This window comes from Trachemys scripta, chromosome 15 (assembly GCF_013100865.1).
Source record: "Trachemys scripta elegans isolate TJP31775 chromosome 15, CAS_Tse_1.0, whole genome shotgun sequence".
In the NCBI taxonomy this organism is placed as follows: Eukaryota; Metazoa; Chordata; order Testudines; family Emydidae; genus Trachemys; species Trachemys scripta.
The window spans coordinates 23007199-23028112 of record NC_048312.1 but is presented as its reverse complement, the minus strand read 5'-3'; the positions used below and the strand labels follow the sequence as shown (position 1 = coordinate 23028112).

The 20914-nt window shown below is 48.3% G+C and overlaps 1 protein-coding gene across 1 annotated transcript in view; it reads left to right on the top strand.

Moving 5' to 3' along the window:
- Positions 1-6974: 6974 nt before the first annotated feature.
- LOC117888236 (serine/arginine repetitive matrix protein 4-like) overlaps positions 6975-20914 on the top strand; it is a 108255-nt gene continuing 94315 nt past the window's right edge. The window contains exon 1 of the mRNA XM_034791465.1: positions 6975-7177. Within this exon, the coding sequence (XP_034647356.1) occupies positions 7047-7177 (131 nt within the window). The 5' untranslated portion in view covers positions 6975-7046. The remainder of the gene's footprint in view (positions 7178-20914) is intronic.

Below are 20914 nucleotides of genomic sequence, written 5' to 3'. Positions count from 1 at the left end.
AGTAGATCATCAGCATGCAATCAGACACTTGCATCCATCTGGCAATCAGATCTATGGACAGGTATTAAAAAGATCAGATTAGACATCAGACCTTCTTAGGGATGGCAGTGAACAATATTTTGTTTTAAATTCAAAATAAAACATTACTTTTTATGCTGTTGTACATATGCAGATTTGAACTATTTAGGCCTAAAATGTAAGTAAACAGGGGGTGTTTCTGCACATTTCTAGTTAAAAACAACGACCTTTCCGCACTGAGGTTTTGGTGACAATAAAAAGATAAACTACAGCATTAGAGCAGATCATAAATGATCTGGAAAAAGGGGTAAAAAGTGAGGTGGCAAAGCTTGCGCATAATGCAAAATAACTTAAGCCCAAAGCAGACTGCAAAGAACTAAAAAAGGATCTCACTAAATTGGGTGACTGGGCAACAAAATGGCAGACGAAAGAATAATCCCAACTATACATACAAAATAACAGGATCTAAGTTAGCTGTTAGCACTCAAGAAAGAGATGTTGGAGTTCTCCGAAAACATCGCTGCAGCACACTGAGCAGATCATAAACACCTAACCGTGTTAGGAACGAGATAGGTAAGACAGAAAATATCATAATGTCACTATATAGCAGGGGTAGGCAACCTATGGCATGTGTGCCAAAGGCGGCACGTGAGCTGATTTTTCAGTGGCACTCATACTGTCCGGGTCCTGGCCACCGATCTGGGGGGGCTCTGCATTTTAATTTAATTTTAAATGAAGCTTCTTAAACATTTTAAAAACATTATTTACTTTACATACAACAATAGTTTAGTTATATATTATAGACTTAGAGAAAGAGACCTTCTACAAACGTTAAAATGTATGACTGGACCACAAAACCGTAAATCAGAGTGAATCAATGAAGACTCGGCACAGCACTTCCGAAAGGTTGCCGACCCCTGCTATATACATTCATGGCATACCCCACACCTCAAATATTGAGTGCAGTTCTGGTCACCCAATCTTAAAAATAAATAAATAATTGGAATTGGAATTGGAAGGTACAGAGAAGGGCAACAAAAATGATTAGGGGTATGGAACAGCTTCCATGTGAGGAGAGATTAAAAAGATGATTAAGGGTGGGATGTGATAGAGGTCTATACAATCATGAAAGGTGTGGTAAAAGTGAATATGGAAGTGTTATTTACCCCTTCACATCACACAAGAACTAGGGGTCACCCAATGAAACTACTAGGCAGCAGGTTTAAGACACATAGAAGGAAGTACTTCTTCACACAATGCACAGTTAACCCATGGAACTTGTTGCCAGAGGATGTTGTGCAAGCCAAAAGTATAACTGGGTTCAAAAAGAATTAGGTAAGTTGATGGAGGAGAGGTCCATTAATGGCTATTAGCCAAGATGGTCAGGGACACAACCAGTGCTTAATTTGTAATGAAAGAGGTGCTGGGGCTATGAACTGGGGCTTAGGCCTGGCAAGCCATGGCACAAATTAACCACTGGACAAAGCCCCAGGCTTTGATGTCCCTAAGCCTCTGACTGCCAGAAGCTGGTACTGGACGACAGGGGATGGGTCACTCAATAATTTGCCTGTTCTGTTTGTTCTCTCTGATGTGTCTGGCACTGGCCTGTCAGAAGACAGGTTACTGGGCTAGACAGACTGTTGGTCGAAGCCAGTGTGGCCTGTTCATAGGTTAAGTAGGGATTTTTAAATGCCCTGTAGAGCCCAAATGTGGTGACTCTGTGCTAGTGCATGTGGTCCAGGGACTGAAATGAACTACAAACAAAAGGGAAATGGCCCAGACTAGTCATTGCCCAAGATGAATTAAGTGCTAAAAGCAATCAGCAGTGGGTTTTTGGAGATGATTAGAGTTAATGATTAGGGCTATTAGCAGCTGATGAGTAGGGATTAATTGAACCCTGCAGTTATACAAACCTGACCCTGCAAGGACCAGCTGCAGGCCCTAGCGTAGGGCCACCACTGCAGGCTTAGAGTGCCAGGTAACCCGGCTGGAGCTCTGGCGTGTTGGACAGCGGCTTTCTGCAGTGGCTGCCCCTGGAACAGGCTTGGTAGGGGCAGGGGATATTTTTAATGGAGATTTTAAAGTTTAGCGTGAGTGATGCAAGGTTGGGTGTATTCCCTCCCCCCTCCCCCGCAGAGGAAGACTGAGACACCCATGATCAAAAGGTAGGCAAACAGAAGGGCTGGTAGGGGCTACACTGCACCCAAAAGGGTGTGTGGGTCTGTGTGCACATGTGTGTGCTTTGTCTTGTCTACCCCACTCACGTGAATCCGTTCCTGGTGTGAAAATCCTGTAGAGCACAATAGAGTGACAGTCTCTATATAGAATTGGGAAACCAGCCCGCAGAATTCCCTAGCAGGGATCTCCTCCTCTAGTCAATTCTGTAGGACTGTTAGAAATCCTGGGGAAATGGCACCCTTCTCAGTTACATTTTTAGAGTAATGTCTATAGGAGCCTATTTAATGTGTATAAAAACCCTATTGGATTCGTTCCTATTACAACTGATACAGTTGTCCGTAAGATCTGTCTTTGTCACTATTTATGGTCACAGAACACATACTCTATAATTGTCAGTCAGCCATATACATGCAGTCAAAGCGTTCACATTCACGACTCTTGGCTTCAGAAATGCAGATTTCCACCCGGTGAACTAAACAAGAGCAGCTTCCGTAGGTCCCCCAATAGAGGTGGCTCTTTATGCACAGACAGGTGTGACTCTTATCCAGTAGAGGGCACAGAGCGGTTGTGTACACACGAGCCGCGCCGTCTCAGAAAACAAAGGAGTCCTGTTACAGCCTGTTTTGTTAGGCGGAATCTCATTTTTTTACCAATTGTCATAACCTTCTAGGCCCCTCTGTTTTCCTCTGTCCTCACAGAGGAGGCCCCTCTGTCCACAACACTCCGAACATCCTGGAATATGCTCTTTTAAGGCAATTAATTTTTAATATGGGCAGTGCCTAGACGCTCCAGTGGTGGATCCAGTACCCTGTTGTGCTGGTTGCTATCCACGCACGTGATTGAGACCCTCCCTTCCCCAGAGAGTTGGTGTTCTGTGTGCTTTCTGCCACATCGTTTAAGTGGACCTGCTATTCACTGAACCCCACAGCTCCTGATTAGACACCTCTCCACAACTTGCCACATTGCTGGCGTTCTTAATCTGTGATCCTTCAGCAAGTTTTCACTCCGACCTCTCCCTTTCCCGTGCCAAATTCAATTATTTTTTTTCAAGCAAGTGTAAGCCACTGCTTCAAAGTGTTAAGTGTTCCTGTAGTGCCTGATCCCCAATAGCCTAGTTCTGCTACCCTCTAATGGGGATACTCCTTTAGCTCCAGCAATAGACCCTCTGCTTTGAGCATGAAAGGTTCAGGTCCCAGCCCTGCCATCAGCCAGTAATACCTCACTTTCATATAATGCTTTTCATCAGCACCTGTCAAAGTGCTTTACAAAGGAGGTCCGTATCATTCTCTGCATTTTACAGGTGAGGAAACAGCACAGAGGCGAAACGACTTGCCGAAGGTCAGCCAGCAGGCCAGGGTCAGAGCTAGGAATAGAAGCCAGGTGGCCAGAGTCCTCTGTTCAGTTTTCTGGACCACACTGCCTCCCAGTGATAAAAGGGTCATTGCACGATGTTTTGTGAGGTGCTGCATCAACTCTTTAAAGTCCAGATCTAGCGTATCTATAGCACTCCCTTCATCTCTTAGCTTTCCACTTCTCCAAAAAAGTGATTGATTCTCTGGTGTGATTTTTGTTCTTTAGAAATGCATACGGCTTGTTGTTCCTGGTTCCATTACCCTCTAGTTGCTTACACAAATGTTCTGTGCAAGATTCCAAGGTATGATATAGAGAGTCTCATTCATTCAAGGTCAGCTGCTTTTACTTGTGCTTCAAAGTATCTGGTACCAGGAGCAATTTTTCTAAAGACTTTTTTTTTTATTGTATTCAGTACAAAGAGGCACACAATTCAGCAAGTCCTACTGGAATCAAAGAGCCACCCCCAACTTGTACAATTGCACATAGCATTGATCTAGATAATGAGAATGTGTATAAAAAGGGATGCTTTTTAAACCTGATTCCTAGGGTGCCACCTGTCCATTTATGATGGCGTAGTGGTCAACGCCTTAAGGGGAACTGTATCTTCCATAGACTCAAAACAAAGTTAAGTATCTCATGTGACTGTGGATAGACGAACACGGGTACCCCTCTGATACGTCTCATCAGGGCTGCTGAAACAATTTATACAGCGGGGTGGCTGAGAGCCATTGAACCAAACTGCAAACCCTCTATATAATGGAATCCACTTCAAGCCAACAGAACAAGGAATACTTGTGGCACCTTAGAGACTAACAAATTTATTTGAGCATATGAAGCCCACGAAAGCTTATGCTCAAATAAATTTGTTAGTCTCTAAGGTGCCACAAGTGCTCCTGTTCTTTTTGCTGATACAGACTAACCTGGAAACCTGTCACTTCATGCCAGGGGGTCTGGCAGCACCCCAAATTCCAGCACCGATGCATCTCATTGAATGAGTCGCACTCATGACTTTCTCTGGCTGTTTCTCGAACCTGGTTCCATTGGTGTTCAGAGACTTTAGGGTCTCTTACAGGACAGACAAAGTGCAGAGCAAGTGAATGTTAGGACCCCTGACCATAGGCAACAAACATAGGAGGCTGACTCTACAGCCTTGACTACACTGGCCTCTTCTGTGTAAATCTCCTCCCACTGCCCTACTACTGGTGCCACTCCATTGTTGGTTGCAGCAATAATGGAAGGGCCAACACTTGCAAGCAGCCATTGACATTTTTATCACTGTGATGTCTAGATCCATTCTGCGCTCCAAATCTAGCCAACAGGGACTGGTAAAATCAAGCTGAAGATGGCCCAGAGGCCCAGTCATCCACTTGGAAACTGGGAAGAGTCCTTCTCCCTGCCGGTCCCTCAGCTGGTGTAAGCTGGTGAGGCTTCATTGATGTTTAATGGTGCTTTGGTGCTTGTTTACATTGCCTGGACAGCTGTCCTTGTCACTGCATGTAGTGCGACCCTGCAGCCCTGCCACAAACTCAGACCCAACACTACTGCCATGTGCCACGTGTTAGGAAACACTTCTTTGAAACAAGTTAAGTCAGCCAGTGTGGACAGGGTACAGGTAGCTCTCCCCTCAAGGAATGCTTGGAATATCCAGGGTGGTGTTTAAAATGACCCTGTCCTGAGAGGCTTTCAGTGGTAGCTTGCAGGTGAAGGAAGCCTGGTGGGGCACGTCTCTGGGACCTCTTGCTTTCCAGATTGATCCTAGTCTGAGCCCTTCTTTTTCAGCCCCGTCTCCACTGAGAGCTGGGGCCTACCCACTGTCATTCCTGCTCTGTGCATCAAGCAGAGGGGGTCACTCGAGTGCCTCCCATCCCTCTCACTGCTTTCAAGGGCTGATGGCTCTGCTTGCACAAAGGGATTGATTAGCTCCAAGGCTTTATTCTGCTAACATGGAACTGCAGCTGGTGGGTAGCACCCGAGATGCACTCCCCCAAAGCAAGAGCGAGTTCCCTGCCCTGAAGAGCTTACAATCTGGGTGTGCATAGCAGGGTGAAAGGGCAGAGCAGGGAGGGGAGCTGGCCTGCCCAGCAGGTTTCATGGGTTTCCAGAACGTGTTGGAGGAGCTGGCAGGGGACGGGGTCGGTGGCGTACAGCCTGGCGGCTGCTTGTGGTGACACAAAGCCAGGGATGTGAGCACAAGCCCCGTAGCGAAGAGATGCTGGCGGAAGGGAAGCGAAGATGTAGGCAGGAGCATGGCTGGGAGGGGGAGAGGTCTGAAGGGTAGGTAGATGCAGAGGTTCAAAAGGAGCGTTACATGACCAGGGTGGGCGTTGTGGGCAGCCTGGAGCTGGGGCCGGATGGGGCAGTTGGAATAATCAAGATGAGGAATTCACAACCCATATAAAGATGTGACCGTGTCCACTTTGGTGCTCCCCGGGGATCAACAGGGCCACAGGAGCAAAAGAAAAGCTGCCCACCAAGGGCTCCCCTGTGCCGGGGTTTGGCGGGGATCGTTCCCTCCTGGCGGCTCGCTAATGCAGCGTCTCCCTGGGCAAGCTTTGGGCCCCACCAGAGATGAGCAGAATTCCTGCCCTGTCCCTTCTCACCCCGGGGGCCACCTGCACGTTCCCGGAGTCCCGGCTGAAACCACCCCGAGGGAAGTCTCTTCCCTCACTCGCTGGACTCCATCTTTGAGCGGGTCTGCCCTACTTTGGGAGCCGGGCTCACCTCCCCCGAGCCCCCTGCCACGAGCCGCTCCCGGCCCGATTCTCGGCGCAGCAGGGGCGGGCGCTTCCCTGCCCTCCCCGGGCGGGGGTGGGAAGGGGAGCGGAGCGGAGCTCGCCATCTGCATTGGACCACGGCCGGGCGTGTTTGTTTTGGAGCAGATGTAAACGCGGGGCCCTTTGCGCTGGGAGGCGGCGCAGATGGCGAAGGGGTTTGCTGAGGCCAAGCCCTGAGGCCCCTGGAAGGGAGGCGGGGTGAACTCCGCTCCTGTCCCGGGGCTCGCTCCGAGTTCGCCCTGCTCCCCTCCGCCGCCGCCCCGTATCCCCGCGGCTGGCAGGGGAGTAGCGAGCCCTGCTAGGGCGGGGTGGGGGCTCTGATCTCTCCCGGGTCGCTGCCTAAGCCAGCCCTGGGCCATTGTGGCAGCCGGCACCCGCGGCCTCCTCCCCGCGACCTGCAGCCTTTTGTTAGGCAGATGCAGGCAGGAGGCGGGGGGGGGGGGGCGATGACCAGCCCCGCTTCCCACGTCACGTTGTGAGTGAGACAAAACAGGAGCAAAGCTCAGGCTCGCAGACGCACTGAGCTGCCTCCCCCTCGCGCGTCGGCGCCGCCGGGCTCCGAGCCGCCCAGAGGCCGGGAGCGCAGGGCGGCCGGGGTGGGGCCGGGGCTGGGGCTGGAGCAGGGCGAGCTCTCCGGCCCCGCCAGCCGCTGAGCCCCCTGCCCTGGGCTCGGGATTTCAGCACCGCGGAGAGCTCCCCGCGGCCGGCCGGCCGGCCCCGGGCATGGCCAGCGCGCAGCAGGGCGAGAAGCAGCTGTTCGAGAAGTTCTGGAGAGGCACCTTCAAAGCCGTGGCCACGCCGAGACCCGAGAGCGTCATCGTCGCCAGCATCACCGCCCGCAAGCCGCCGCCGAGGTGAGGCTCGGGGAGAGGCTCCGCCGCCCTGGGGCAGAGGGAGCTAAGCCAGCCCATTGCGCTCGCTGGGGCTTGGCTGGAGTGGGGGAGCCAACGTCCGGCAGGGCAGGGCATGGGAGGGGGGGTAGGTTGGGGGTCATCTCCCTGGGAAACTTTCCCTAGACTCCCGGTTGGGACTAGGGTGGCCAGACAGCAAGTGTGAACAATCGGGACAGGGGCTGGGGGGTAATAGGAGCCTATATAAGAAAGACCCCAAAATCAGGACTGTCTCTATAAAAGCAGGACATCTGGTCACCCTAGCTGGAGGGGGGTGAGCAGCCTGGGGCATGTGAGCGCTTTGGTTTCCTAGCTCCGCTCCGGTCTCTGGGGCAGCCACGGATGGAAATATCCCCTCTTGCTGCTGCGGTGTGGAGGGGGAAGGCAGCGGAGCGCTTCGTGCCAGGTTGAGGTCTGTGTCTGGGTCACTGCCCGCCTGAGTGGAGTTGGCTAGTGGGAACCAGACTCAGTGGGGTGGAGGTGGAAGGGTCAGGCGCGCCGCTAGTCAGTTTGAATGAAAGGAAACGGGAGAACTAAGACCAAGGACCTGACCTGGAGGAAGGAAGGTCGGTGGCAAGGGAAGACTGAGCAGGTGGGAGGATTTAGCACTTGCTTATTGGTGACACAGTCAAAGTTGGATCATGTCAAAATTAACCCTGAGCAAAGCTATTCCTGTAATGAGCCCTGTCCTGCTATTTCATCCCAGCCCCAGCAAGTCCTTAGCTCTTCTAGAAGGGAAACAGCTCAGGTGAACTCCTGCTCCAAGCTCCTAAAAGAGCCAGGGATCCTAAAAGAGCTAGTGTTTCCAGAGGAGATACAGCTGGCTGAATGCTGCAAGGACTGGTGAACGTTCAACCCGCCAGCTCTCTTTGGGGTCTGTGCCTCCTTCATGGTCGGGCCCAATACAGGCAGACCAGCACAACTGTTCACAGAAATGTGCACAGAAGGCTTAGGCATCACAAATGTTCCTGCCAATCTGTATTCCCCTGGGTACTAGCCCAGAGCCTTCACCTTGTGCTTTTGGGAGTCATCCAGTCATTGCGCTTTAATAATACAATGTGGGTCCGCTGACCAGTACCCCCAGCAAATATTCTGAAGCAGTGGTCCTGGTGAATGCTGGAATATATTTGCGTAGCCCATTTGTTGGTATGGAGGTGGGGGGACCTCCAAGTCTTGAAAATCCAAGTCTGGTTCCTGATAACTTGCAAACAGGAAACTAATTCTGTACCCCAGTGGCTCTCAATTTTTCCAGACAACTGTACCCCTTTCAGGAGGCTGTTTTGTCTCCCGTACCCCCAAGTTACACCTCACTTAAAAACTACTTGCTTAAAAATCAGACATAAAATACAGAAATGTCACAGCACACTATTACTGACAAATTGCTGACTTTCTCATTTATACCATATAACTATAAGATAAATCAATTGGAGTACAAGTATTGCACTTACATTTCAGTGCATAGTATATAGAGCAGTATAAACAAGTCATTGTCTGTATGAAATTTTAGTTTGTACTGACTTCGCTAGTGCTTTCTTCTGTAGCCTGCTGTAAAACTAGGCAAATATCTAGATGTGTTGATGTATCCCCTGGGAAGAGCTCTGCATACCCCCAGGATATGTGTACCCCTGGTTGAGAACCACTGCTGGACACCACTCCCTGCAAACCCGTTCACTTAGCTCTAATTCTGAGTTTATGCTAAAGTGTCCCTGTAAATTTTGTGATCAGTAACTTAGTGGTTTGTGGCAGGTTTTGTTTTCAGGATGACTAGTAACAAGTGTAGGCAGGTGCATAAACGTCCTGGAAATACCCAAATCTGCGAAGCTGGCATTGTCATGACCTGCCACATCCTGGGGCTAAAACTTAAAGATGGCAGGTTGTGCTGCCTGCAATGGTTCAGTATCTTATCCGCCTTTCATTCCTTAAAGATCATGGGAGATAATGACATCCGATTGTGTATTTTATTTAGTAATTATGGAACACACTGGTCTACAGCTGTCTAACAGAGAGACCAATATTTTACTTGACGTCTGTGTCCCTCCCCTTTATTGTTGGGGAGGGTTAAGATGTCTATGAAGGTTGAAACAGAGAGATGATGGCTGTGTATGCCTATTCCAGTCTCTTGTGCTTTTGAACTGATATTTGTGTTTAAACAAATAATTGTGTAGGTGTCTATCTGTAATTCCTCAGAGGATTTCTCATAAAAAAATCAATCACAATCAAAATGAAGGGACAGCAGGATAAAAGGGCTGAATAAAATAACTTTAAGAGCCATGAAAAGTGAAAATGTTTCTTTGCTTTGAACTAGAAGTATAGTATAGTGTTTTAAGGTCAGGGTTTCTCATTTTCTTGGGTTGCTGCCATTAATTTCATCCTTTGATGACTGAGGAATACTGTGAGTTGCGTGCAGTTCTTAGCAGAAGAAAATGATTGGATTGTATATTATCCTGGAAACTTACAGCACAAAGCTTATTCCAGAGCCTCTCCCTTTATTGTTGTGCCAACAGCGATGCCGTCTGTCCTATAAGCATTTTTAAAACCTTTGGTTGGATTTTCTTTTTTTTTAACCTCTTCCCACCTTTACATTCTAGAAGTCAAATCCTCATTTGCTACAAATCATTGCAATTCCATTTAAGTTAACAGATCTGTGCTGGTTCACATCTGCTAAAGATTTGGCTTTAGATATTTTAAAAGGAGTTCCATAGCCCTGCTATTTCAAATCTTTTTAGTGCGCTGAGAACCCTGTCTCTCTTTTTCCCCTCCCCCGAACCCCATATCCATTCTGGAAAATAGTTGTGCTTTAGAGCCAGCTATAGCAACATCTCACTAGGGCCGGCACCCCTAGAATCTGTAGAACATCCTCTTAGAACCTCCAGAATTCCCACTGATCCAACCTGCATTGCTGTCAGTCTAACTCTAGACCCTGGAACCCGTAGAATGATTGCCTACTTAGCACCCCCATCCCTGAACTTATCACCAAGTCAGTACAAATGCAGATGAATATTTTTTTTGCCTCGTAAACTCCGGAGGGGGCCTAGGAAGATTCCAATTTAGGTTGAGATCTGCTCCCCTTTCATTCACAGCAACTAACTGGCTCACTGTCAATAGGTGGACTCGGATGAAATGGGAGTCTAAATATAGACATTTTCATGTGTTAAGTGGTAATGCGGCATTATTGCAGCTGGGCTCCTATAAAAGGCTGTGTCTTATTGGTTACGTTTGCAAAGAATCAGTTACTTTGGATCTTCCAAATAGAGCCCATGCAGGAAGACAAGATGGGGCCTGATTCCCACTGCCCCATGCCTTGTGTAATCATATACCTATACCAAGTGGGAGCAAGTTGCTACCCAATCAGAATGGCAGGGTTTTGCACAGGTGTAGATGCTGGCGCAGGGCAGCAGAGAATCCAACCCAGGCTCCAGTCTTGTGTGCCAGCTGCTGTCCTCTTTCCAGAGTTTTGCTGATATGCTGAAAACCAACACTTGGGATTGGCCTTGCATGCCTGGCCATGCACAGTACTGGCGACTGTCCTAGGTGCCCTCAGGCAGGTTAGAAGGGTACAGAGGGGCACCCAGCAGTCTGTGCCCAGAACAAATTCTAGTGCCGTCAGCCAGTGTTCTCCTACAGGTTCCTGGGCAGCGCATTTTGGCCCCCTTGAAGGAGGAACAGCATATTCTCCATTTTTCACCTGCCCTTAGTGGTAGAGGGTGGGGGAGAGAGGTGGAGCCATTGCCATTACCTTCCCCCACCTGCTTTCAGACAAGTAACCCTCAAAGGAGGGTGCAAGCAGCGTCTCCATAGGGTTTCTGGGCAGCCCACGTGCAAGACAGAACCTTCTCCACCCTAACCCTTCCCCTCCCCAGGGCACCCAGGCTACCAGGATCTATTAGGGTTTGAACAGTGCCAGTCAGTCCAGTGTGGGAGCGGGGCTGCCAGCTGCACAGATCAGTCACTGATTAGTTGCCATGGGGGCCGCACCCCTACTTGCTCTCCAGCACGCCCGCAGGGATACCTCTGGGGCACAGCTGATAAACCCAAGCCCCTTGCATAGATGCTAACTACACAACAACGTTTACAGGCAAAAAAATTATGTCAGTCACGTAACATAGCAATAGATTTTCCATGTATGCTTGGCTGATTTCTTGCAGCTCCCATTGCCTCCAAGTGGTGTTTTTGGAGCTCAGCACCTCTGGAAAATCAGGCCTGAATAATCCAGAAAGGTTTATTTAAAGTGTTTTTATTCCTCATTCAGATGCTTGTACAGTAATGTAAGGAGGCCCCAGCGGTTTATTCCAGCTGAGAAAACAAGCATTCATATACCAATTTGCTTCATAAATTTCAAAGATGCAGATTACAAGGTGGTAGCTCTCAGTTAATTACAAACACACACACTGGTAAAACGCATCCAGTGGCTTTCTCTTCCTTGTGTTGTAGGTCCTGACCCTCTAGCTTCTCTGTCACTTGTAAGGGAAGAAGAAGTAGTAGTTCAAATGCATCGGGCAGAATTATGATCTCTAAAAAGTGAGTCACAGCTCTTCTATAGATAGAGCATGAGAATGGCTTTCTACCCATTTGGTTCAACCAAGGATTGCGACTTAAAACCAAAATAGCGGTTAGTAATTCAAAGCAATGTTTGTGCTGCACATATTCAGAGGGGTTCTTCTGACAGCCTGTGGGCCATCACAAGTGCTGTATAATGGATGGCTCTGAGCTTGGAAGAAACTGATGCAGTTTTGTGTCTGAACTGGTTTCTTATTTTCTTCTTAAAAGTTAATTTAACAGGGAAATTTTTGTTGCCATTTTCTTGATTTTTTTTGTGGGGCAGGTTCATGTTATCTCTTAGGACACTAACAGTGGGCACGTCTAGAACACTTTGCATCTGAAGATCTTAAAAGGTTAAGCATTGAATCCTTGAAGCATATTATTAGCCCTTTTTTCCAGAAGGAGAAACTGAGGCAGACAGCTGAAATGCCTTGTCCAAGGTGTGTCAGCTCATCAGTGATAGAGCTGGGATTAGAAACCAAGATTAACATTGCAGCACCTCTGAGTGGGATTATTATTTTTTTAATAATCAATTTACAAGGAACTTCAGTTTCCCCATGAGGTGAAGTGACTTTCCCAAGGTCACACAGTTAGTCAGTGGCAGAGACTGGAAAGAGTGTGCAGTTTTTCTGACCCCCAGTCATGTGCTTCAGGCACTAGATGGTGTTTCCTCTCTGGTGTCAGAATTGTCAGAAATAATCAGAGCACTTTGTTGAGGCACCATTTCAGGACAGGAAGGTAAATGTTTCTACTCAAGCTTTACACGTTGATATTCATGACATTTGAATTTTTTTAATCAAATAAGCATGCAAGTAGATCACTTGATTTTCTCTGACCCACCTCCCCAGCATGTTGTAGGGTGGGTTGGGGAGGGGGGGCTGACCCACAAGTGCAAAGAACACAGTTACCAATTCAAGGGAGTAATTAGTATGTCTCTTCTGAAGTGTTGCCCTTTTACTTCTCCACCATAATGGGATATTACTATGCACAGAAAACAGTCTCTTCTATCACACACTAGATCAAAGCTAATGACAATGCCATTTGAGCTTTGGCTAAATACGGCTCATGCTGGGGGTCTAGAGAGGGAGATGCTGGGACAGGACTACTTTCTGATGCTAACACCATGGGGCAGAGGGCCTAGTCTTGCAAGATGTCAGGCACCCTCAGTTCCCACCACAATCACTGGGATTGAGGGCTTTTGGTAACTCGGGATAGCTCAGTGGTTTGAGCATTGGCCTGCTAAACCCAGGGTTTGCGAGTTCAATCCTCGAGGGGGCCATTTAGGGATCTGGGGCAAAAATCTATCTGGTGATTGGTCCTGCTTTGAGCAGGGGGTTGGACTAGATGACCTCCTGAGATTCTATGGCAGATGTCCTGCTGAATCACTTGTGTGTTTAAGAAAAGGATTTGGCCCTAAAACACTTGTATGTCATATCTATGGGGCTAGATCTTCATCTGGTGGCAATCAGCAAAGCCATTGAAGTCAAAGGAGCTATGCCAGTTTACAACAGCTGATGCTGTGACATATCAAGTGCTGATTTCAAGAGTCTGTAGCTTCTTCTGGGGCAGATTCTGCTCACAGCCACACCAGTGTGGATTCACTGGGCTTGATTCGCAGCTGTTCCTCCAGCTTTACAGGGAGGTGAATCCACTGAAATCAGCAAAGTTCCTTTGGTAGAAAACAGGATGATCACAGGGCTGAGTCATCCCAGGGGCTGCAATAGTTGCGCTAGATTTACACCAGTATAACCAAGCACAGAATTTGGCCCACAGGGTCTAATTGGTAAGACAAACTCCCCCAGAGAATAAAACAGTTCAAGCTAAGTGCAGTGACAATTTAATTCATGAGCAGGGTGTCGTGCTCTCTAGTATTAGGGCTGTTTGCACTTCACCAAATCTGCATTTTTCTCGGTCCTTCAGCTTCAGGAATGGGGGAGGGAAGGGGAAAGCTATTTCCATTCCCTTCTTGGTGGGGGGGGAATAGCGCCTCCCCCCAAGTCAGGATGTTAGACGGTCTGCTGCTCTCTGAACTGCCTCCCCAGACTGTCCTGCTTTTTGCCGCCTGTGATGTATATCTACATTAATGCAGACTTTCAACTGGCGGTGTCAGAAGACCAGCTGTAGGAGCATGTTTTGTTATGGACAAGCGTGAAATTTACAATCTCTCTGATTGTGATCAATCAGATTAGGAAATTGAAAAAGACACTGCTTAGACTTCCAAATAAGAACAGCAAATCTAGTTTCCACAGAAAGCATTCAGAGTATCTTCTGTCTTCATGCATGAGAGAAACCACAATTTCTACCCCCCCACCCCATGCACCAGGCTATATTACTTGCACATAGCTACCAGAGCTGTGTCTAAATGCTACGCTTTCTCTTGAATTTCACCGAAAGATCCTTGCTTTTTAAATATGTCACAATCGAAGATGAAATAAAACACAGAATTAAGATGTCATAGAAACAAAGCAAGCCCAAGTAACAGGAACAATACCAGGCTTCCAAAATGGTGATTAAGTAATTCATATTGATGAGGGACTATTCACAACAAATATTCAGATACTATGGACTAAACGTTTCCTGGGTGCTTGATTTGCCAAAGCTTTATTTCTAGTTTGACGGCTATGTGGAGAAACGCAGGATGTGATAATTTTCAGGCTTCATTAAAAGTTAGCAAATGCAAGTGTTCTTTCATTTTACAAGACAATAAACACTCCAGTGGGAGGGAGGGAACCATCTGTGCTTAGGTGTAGAAGGCTTTTAATGTAACAGGAAAAGTGGTCTGATAAACTCCACCCTTGGTGCTTTGCACACAAGCCAATTCTGCTGCTAACCCCATGGAACAGGGTCTCTGAACTGGCTCTCTGTTAGCAGCATTCTTGCTGAGAGGGTTCAACATCTCCATGCAAAGGCAGAATTGTGCTCCTCTTGTCTTCCCACAGCATATGTTGCAGAAGAGCAATACCCTGCACAGGAAATATGATACTCCCTGTGGTTTGTCCGTCCGCATGGAAACGCCCTGCCACAGGTGTTAGGTTCGTATTGTTCCAAGTAACAAATTTCAGTTACTCCGTCCAACAAAACCATCCTCTGCGTCTCAAGCTGGGGCTCTGGTTCTGTTCCTGCAGGTGAGGCATTTTGCTCCACACAGAACCAAATCTTGCCCTCACTCATATCCATCAGGGGATGGCCTTGTGGTTAAGGTGCTGGACTAGACTCAGGAGACTGTGAGGCAGTTCTCTGCTCTGCCCAGACTCTGTATAACCATGGGCAGGGTCGCCTAATCTGTCGGTGCCTCAGTTCCCCAGCTGTCAAATGGAGAAAACATATCTTCCCCCACCCCTGCTTTTTGTCTTGCTTGTTTAGATGGTAAACTCTTCGGGGCCGGGGCAGTCTCTCACTGTGTCAGTACAACCCATAGCACCAGGGTGCCTCAGTCTCAGCTGGGGGCTCTAGGTGCTACCGGGATATAAATAATGAAGTTACACTTGTGAGTTCTGTGAAGTCAGTAGGTTCCATGGTTATCAATGAGGGCAGCATTTGTTTGACACTCTCTCTTTAGAAGGCAGGTGAGAGTTACTCACAAAGGAAAGAAGATCACAGGTCCCTGGCTGCAGTATGGTAGTCTCACAAGTATTTTACACTGATTCTTTTTTTTTAATGTGAGCAAAACATCCTATTTCGTAGATTCATAGATTCTAGGACTGGAAGGGACCTCAAGAGGTCATCGAGTCCAGTCCCCTGCCCTCATGGCAGGACCAAATACTGTCTAGACCATCCCTGCTAGACATTTATCTAACCTACTCTTAAATATCTCCAGAGATGGAGATTCCACAACCTCCCTAGGCAGTTTATTCCAATGTTTAACCACCCTGACAGTTAGGAACTTTTTCCCAATGTCCAACCTAAACCTCCCTTGCTGCAGTTTAAGCCCATTGCTTCTTGTTCTATCCTTAGAGGCTAAGATGAACAAGTTTTCTCCCACCTCCTTATGACACCCTTTTAGATACCTGAAAACTGCTATCATGTCCCCTCTCGGTCTTCTCTTTTCCAAACTAAACAAACCCAATTCTTTCAGCCTTCCTTCATAGGTTATGTTCTCTAGACCTTTAATCATTCATGTTGCTCTTCTCTGGACCCTCTCCAATTTCTCCACATCTTTCTTGAAATGCGGTGCCCAGAACTGGACACAATACTCCAGCTGAGGCCTAACCAGTGCAGAATAGAGTGGAAGAATGACTTCTCGTGTCTTGGTTACAACACACCTGTTAATGCATCCCAGAATCATGTTTGCTTTTTTTGCAACAGCATCACACTGTTGACTCATATTTAGCTTGTGGTCCATTATAACCCTAGATCCCTTTCTGCCATACTCCTTCCTAGACAGTCTCTTCCCATTCTGTATGTGTGAAACTGACTGATCCTTCCTAAGTGGAGCACTTTGCATTTGTCTTTGTTAAACTTCATCCTGTTTACCTCAGACCATTTCTCAAATTTGTCCAGATTATTTTGATTTTTGACCCTATCCTCCAAAGCAGTTGCAATCCCTCCCAGTTTGGTATCATCTGCAAACGTAATAAGCGTACTTTCTATGCCAATATCTGAGTCGTTGATGAAGATATTGAACAGAGCCGGTCCCAAAACAGACCCCTGCGGAACCTCACTCGTTATACCTTTCCAGCAGGATTGGGAACCATTAATAACTACTCTCTGAGTACGGTTATCCAGCCAGTTATACACCCACCTTATAGTAGCCCCATCTAAATTGTATTTGCCTAGTTTATCAATAAGAATATCATGCGAGACCATATCAAATGCCTTACTAAATTCTAGGTATACCACATCCACCGCTTCTCCCTTATCCACAAGACTTGTTATCCTATCAAAGAAAGCTATCAGATTGGTTTGACATGATTTGTTCTTTACAAATCCATGCTGGCTATTCCTATCACCATAGATTTCTAGGGTCTCTGTGCTGTGAGCCCTGAGGATTCATCTCTCTAGTGTAGCAGAGGGTCCAAGAGATCATAAATCTAAAACATTTGCCAGCGTTAAGCAGGTTTCCTCAATGAACTCTGCCTGTCCTATGAACAGCATCCCTCATGGTCCTGTGCTCTACAGCCAGAACGGAGTGGAAGGATCATAGTTCCGTTACTGTCACTCTGGGATGCTGACAGCGTTATCTAGGGTTATCTGACGCTTCCTAACTTATTCATTAGATCTATACGTGTCAGCTATATGCGTCCGCTCTCCATCCTAGAAGGAAAGTTGCTCTAAGGTTTCAGATATTTCCTCTTAGAAACATCTCTGCAGGCAGATCTCTGTTCTCAGTTTTGTTTTGTTTTTCCCAAATGTTTTGTCTGTGATTTGATAAAGCGCAGTGGATTAGCTTTTTTCCTCAGCATATTCATAGCCAACTGAAGGGAGCATCTTTAGCCTTATCTAGGAGAGAGGGGCAGACATGGAGAGGAGCCTAGCTAGCCAAATTAAAAAATTAAGTTGACCTGTCTGGGTTTCTGTTTAGTCACACACTTGACAGCTGCTCATCTGTCCGTTTTACAGAATTTAACCCAGTAATTGCTTTCTTTGGCTTTCCAGTGGTAGATACAATTGCATCCTCTATAGCATAGTGCTAATCAGAAACTCTTGTCTGACTTCTGAATTAATTGGGAGAAATCCTGTTCTCCCAGCCGGTGTCACTCCCCTGTGCACCAATGGGACGGAGCAAAGAGGGTGGCCTATAACGTCGCTGCTCTGGGTGGTTCCTGCATCTTGCACAGCTAGAGAAACCTGAGAATGCCTTGAACATAAACCAGCTGCGACAGCTACAGAAACTAGCCCCCAATCAGCACGGTGTAGGAGTGCCCTGACTAGAGCCGCTCTGACCACTAGCTGAAACGGAATCTGCTCTTTCAGCTTTGCTGAAACGGTTTGTGGCGCTGTCTGGGCTTCAGTGAGAAGTTTGTCAGGAGCCAGGGAGCTAGCCAGCCAGTGAGGCCACTGGCCTGGAATACGGGGCTATGTCTACACAGCCTGCAGCAGTGAGTCTCCTAGCCCAGGCTAGGAGCTGCCACTTCACAATGCAGCTATTTTTAGAGTGCGAGCACGAGCCCCCAGTCTGCCAGCCCACGCTGGGAGGCTCGCGGTTGTGAGCTGTGTAGCTGGACCCTGAGAGATCCGGGTTCAAGTCCCTGCTTTGTCATTCCAGCTGATGCTGAATCAGGCCAACCCTTGTGAGTCAGGGCCTTGACCCTGGGTAACCCTCCATCCAGGCCTGTGCCCTGGCCACCAGGCTATAATCGGTCTGTCTTTCTCTAGTGTCGAATTAAACCACATTTCAAAACCTTGGCAGTTGCCCTGAAACAGAATTGTCCTTCCCCAGACAGCACTAGTCCCGACCCACCCCCTCTCAGTAACCAGGCCTTCTGGCAGCCAGGAAAGTATGTGGTAGCAGAGCCCCTACGTGGGCCATAAAGGCGGTGTAATGCCAAGCCCGTCCTGTACCATGCTCAGCTTAGCTGGACCCAAAGATCAAGCCCTTTGGGGTCTGGAATCCAGTCAAGCTATAGGGGGGTTGGGAGCACGTTCTCTAGTAAAAACCCATGCGTCATCCTGGAACAAAAGAAGAAATTAACCCCCTCTCCCATCTCACTTCCTCCTCACCGCCACCTGAGCTTCTGGTGCTGCTGTGGGATGAGTTTAGAGACGTGCCTGGAGCTCAAGCTAGAATAGCTTGACCATCGGTGAGGGTCACTTGCACTCTGTTGTGAAGCGGGCTGGAGCCCCTCTGGGAGGCAGGGAGAAGTGCTTTCTTAAGTAAATGGATTATTGATCAGCTTGTAGCGTTAAAGAACAAATAAGACAATCAGGAAAAGGGACTTTTCCAATTAACCTTTCCTGAAACGTGGCCGAGCTGTGCGGTGCTGGGACCTGCATGAAAAGGGAGCACCAGGCAGAGGACAAACCGCTCCAAAGTAGGCCTGCATTGGAAATCTTCGCGCATGTCTACACCGCAATCCAAGGTGTGACTGCGGCCCCGGTAGACGTGCCTGTTTGGATCTTGCTAGCTCGAATCATAGCAGCAGTGAAGTCGTGGCAGCATGGACTGACTGACCCTGGCATTGTACAGGAGCGGCTAGTTGTGCGGCTCTGGCTTTGCTGCTGTTGTATCCCGGCGAGCTAGAGCAAAGCTAGTCAGGGTATGCAAGCATGTGCTGCAATCACACCTCTGACTTCAGTGTAGACATGTCCTAAGAGCCCACCAATGTCAGATGGGTATGGGGTTTACTGGGCTTTCTGGTCCACTTACTCTTATTGTTAAAAACATGCCACCTCATTCAGCTGCCCCATTCATGTGAGGTTAAGAAGGGGGATAAGCTGAGATGGAAAAACTCATCCCTTGAACTGCAACCCCCCACTGGGATGTCCTGGGCTCAGAAATGGCCTTGAGCTTTGCTCTTTTCCTTGGGACCCCCACAGGAGAATGCAAACCCAGGCATCGAGCTGGGGGAGAGACACGTTCTCCATGGGAAAACAAAGATAGGGCTACCTCAGCTCTATTCTTGATGCACAGCCTAGACTGCCCAGTGGCTAGGGAAAGCATGGGATGTGGGGAATGCCCATCCTGTGGAACTATCTGCTGGAGAGGGACGAAAACTCTGTTTATGGAACTTGGGAGTTTCCCCCAAATCGTCCCATTGCTAAGGATGAGGGTGGTACCCACCATATGCACCCTTATGGAGCAAGACAGCGATTCCACTCGCAGCTCATGCTCTCTGAGGCGGTACCAGTGGCTCAGAGCAAGCTGCTCAGTGGTCCTGTGACATTGCACCAGCTGGGATGTCCCCCGCCCCCAAGCAGTGTAGCCAGAAGGGGAGGGGCAGGGAACTCCTGAACCCAGGGGAGGTTTCCTGAGCGTGGAGGGAGATTCCCAATGAGCGCTCACTGGACATACAGAAGGTTCTTCCTGTGATCTAGGGGAGGGGAGATAGCTGACCTCCCCTGTCCATGCAGGAATGGGAAGATCTGTACATGGGGAGGGGGGGGTGTCTCAGATCTCAGGGGAACATTTCCCCACCCAGGTTGGGTTTTGTGTTTAAATTGAATCACTCTAGGAAGTGGAAAATGGGTTTAGATGGCAGGAAATGAAGATTCCTGAACTGAGACCCGTGACATGGTCCAAGCCTTCCGCAGACCCTTAGCCTCCGGGCTGATGACTCATCCCGTGGAACAAAGCAGGAGGAAAGTGTCTCCTGGCAAAAACCTGGGAACCAGTGAGTTCCAGAGCTTGGTATTTTTTAGGCCAGAAGGGACCATTCTGTCATCTAGCCTGACCTCCTGTGTAACGCAGCTGTTTGGGATTCCAGTTGTTTCTCTCAGCAATGTCACTGAGCTGGCAATGGTGGTTCCTGCTGCCTCAGAAACGTAACCCCTTCTGCCCCACCATTCTGGACTGGGCAATGATTATTTAGATTTTAGGTCTTATTCGCCTTGCACAAAAAATGAAAGGCAGCCTCGTGTGAAAAGGCTAATCTCCCAAAGACTGACAGTGACACGAGGAAAACTGAGCAGTAGAAGCAATAAAGCGGTGACCAGGAAGCTCTCCTTTCTTAGTGCTCTGTTGCTCTGCAAAGCAACTCCTGCCCCAGCAGCGTGGCATGCCACGTCGCTTGGGTTACTGATTCCGTGGACAATCTGCAGAGCTTACACATGAAAAGATGGTTTTTCTCCTTTTGTAATGAGGCTCCGGGTCGAGCGGAGCCTCTCTCGTTCACACAACAGCAGCCAGGAAATCCCTGCGGGACACATGGTCAAATCAGGCCTGTTGTTTCCCCGCTGTAGCTGAGTGGGTTAGCCCAGGTGTTGCTGTGAGCAGAAGTTGGAGGCAGTTGGGGTGGCCTGGTTTGCTTGCTGGTGGAAAGACGAACGCTTGACTCCGAGCCAGGCTGAGTAGGAGGAACTGGCGGTGAGATACGTCTTTCACTTATAAACGGAGCTGATTTGATCTGGAATCAGCCAGGCGTGATAAACACAGGACTCCATCAAAGCCCGTTTTGACAGGGTTAGTGCAACAGTAAGATCTGCTCCCCGGTACTGCAATTAGGGGCCGCACATTGCCTGTGGGTGCACAGCTGCATCTCCCCTTTAAGTAAACGGCAGTATTGT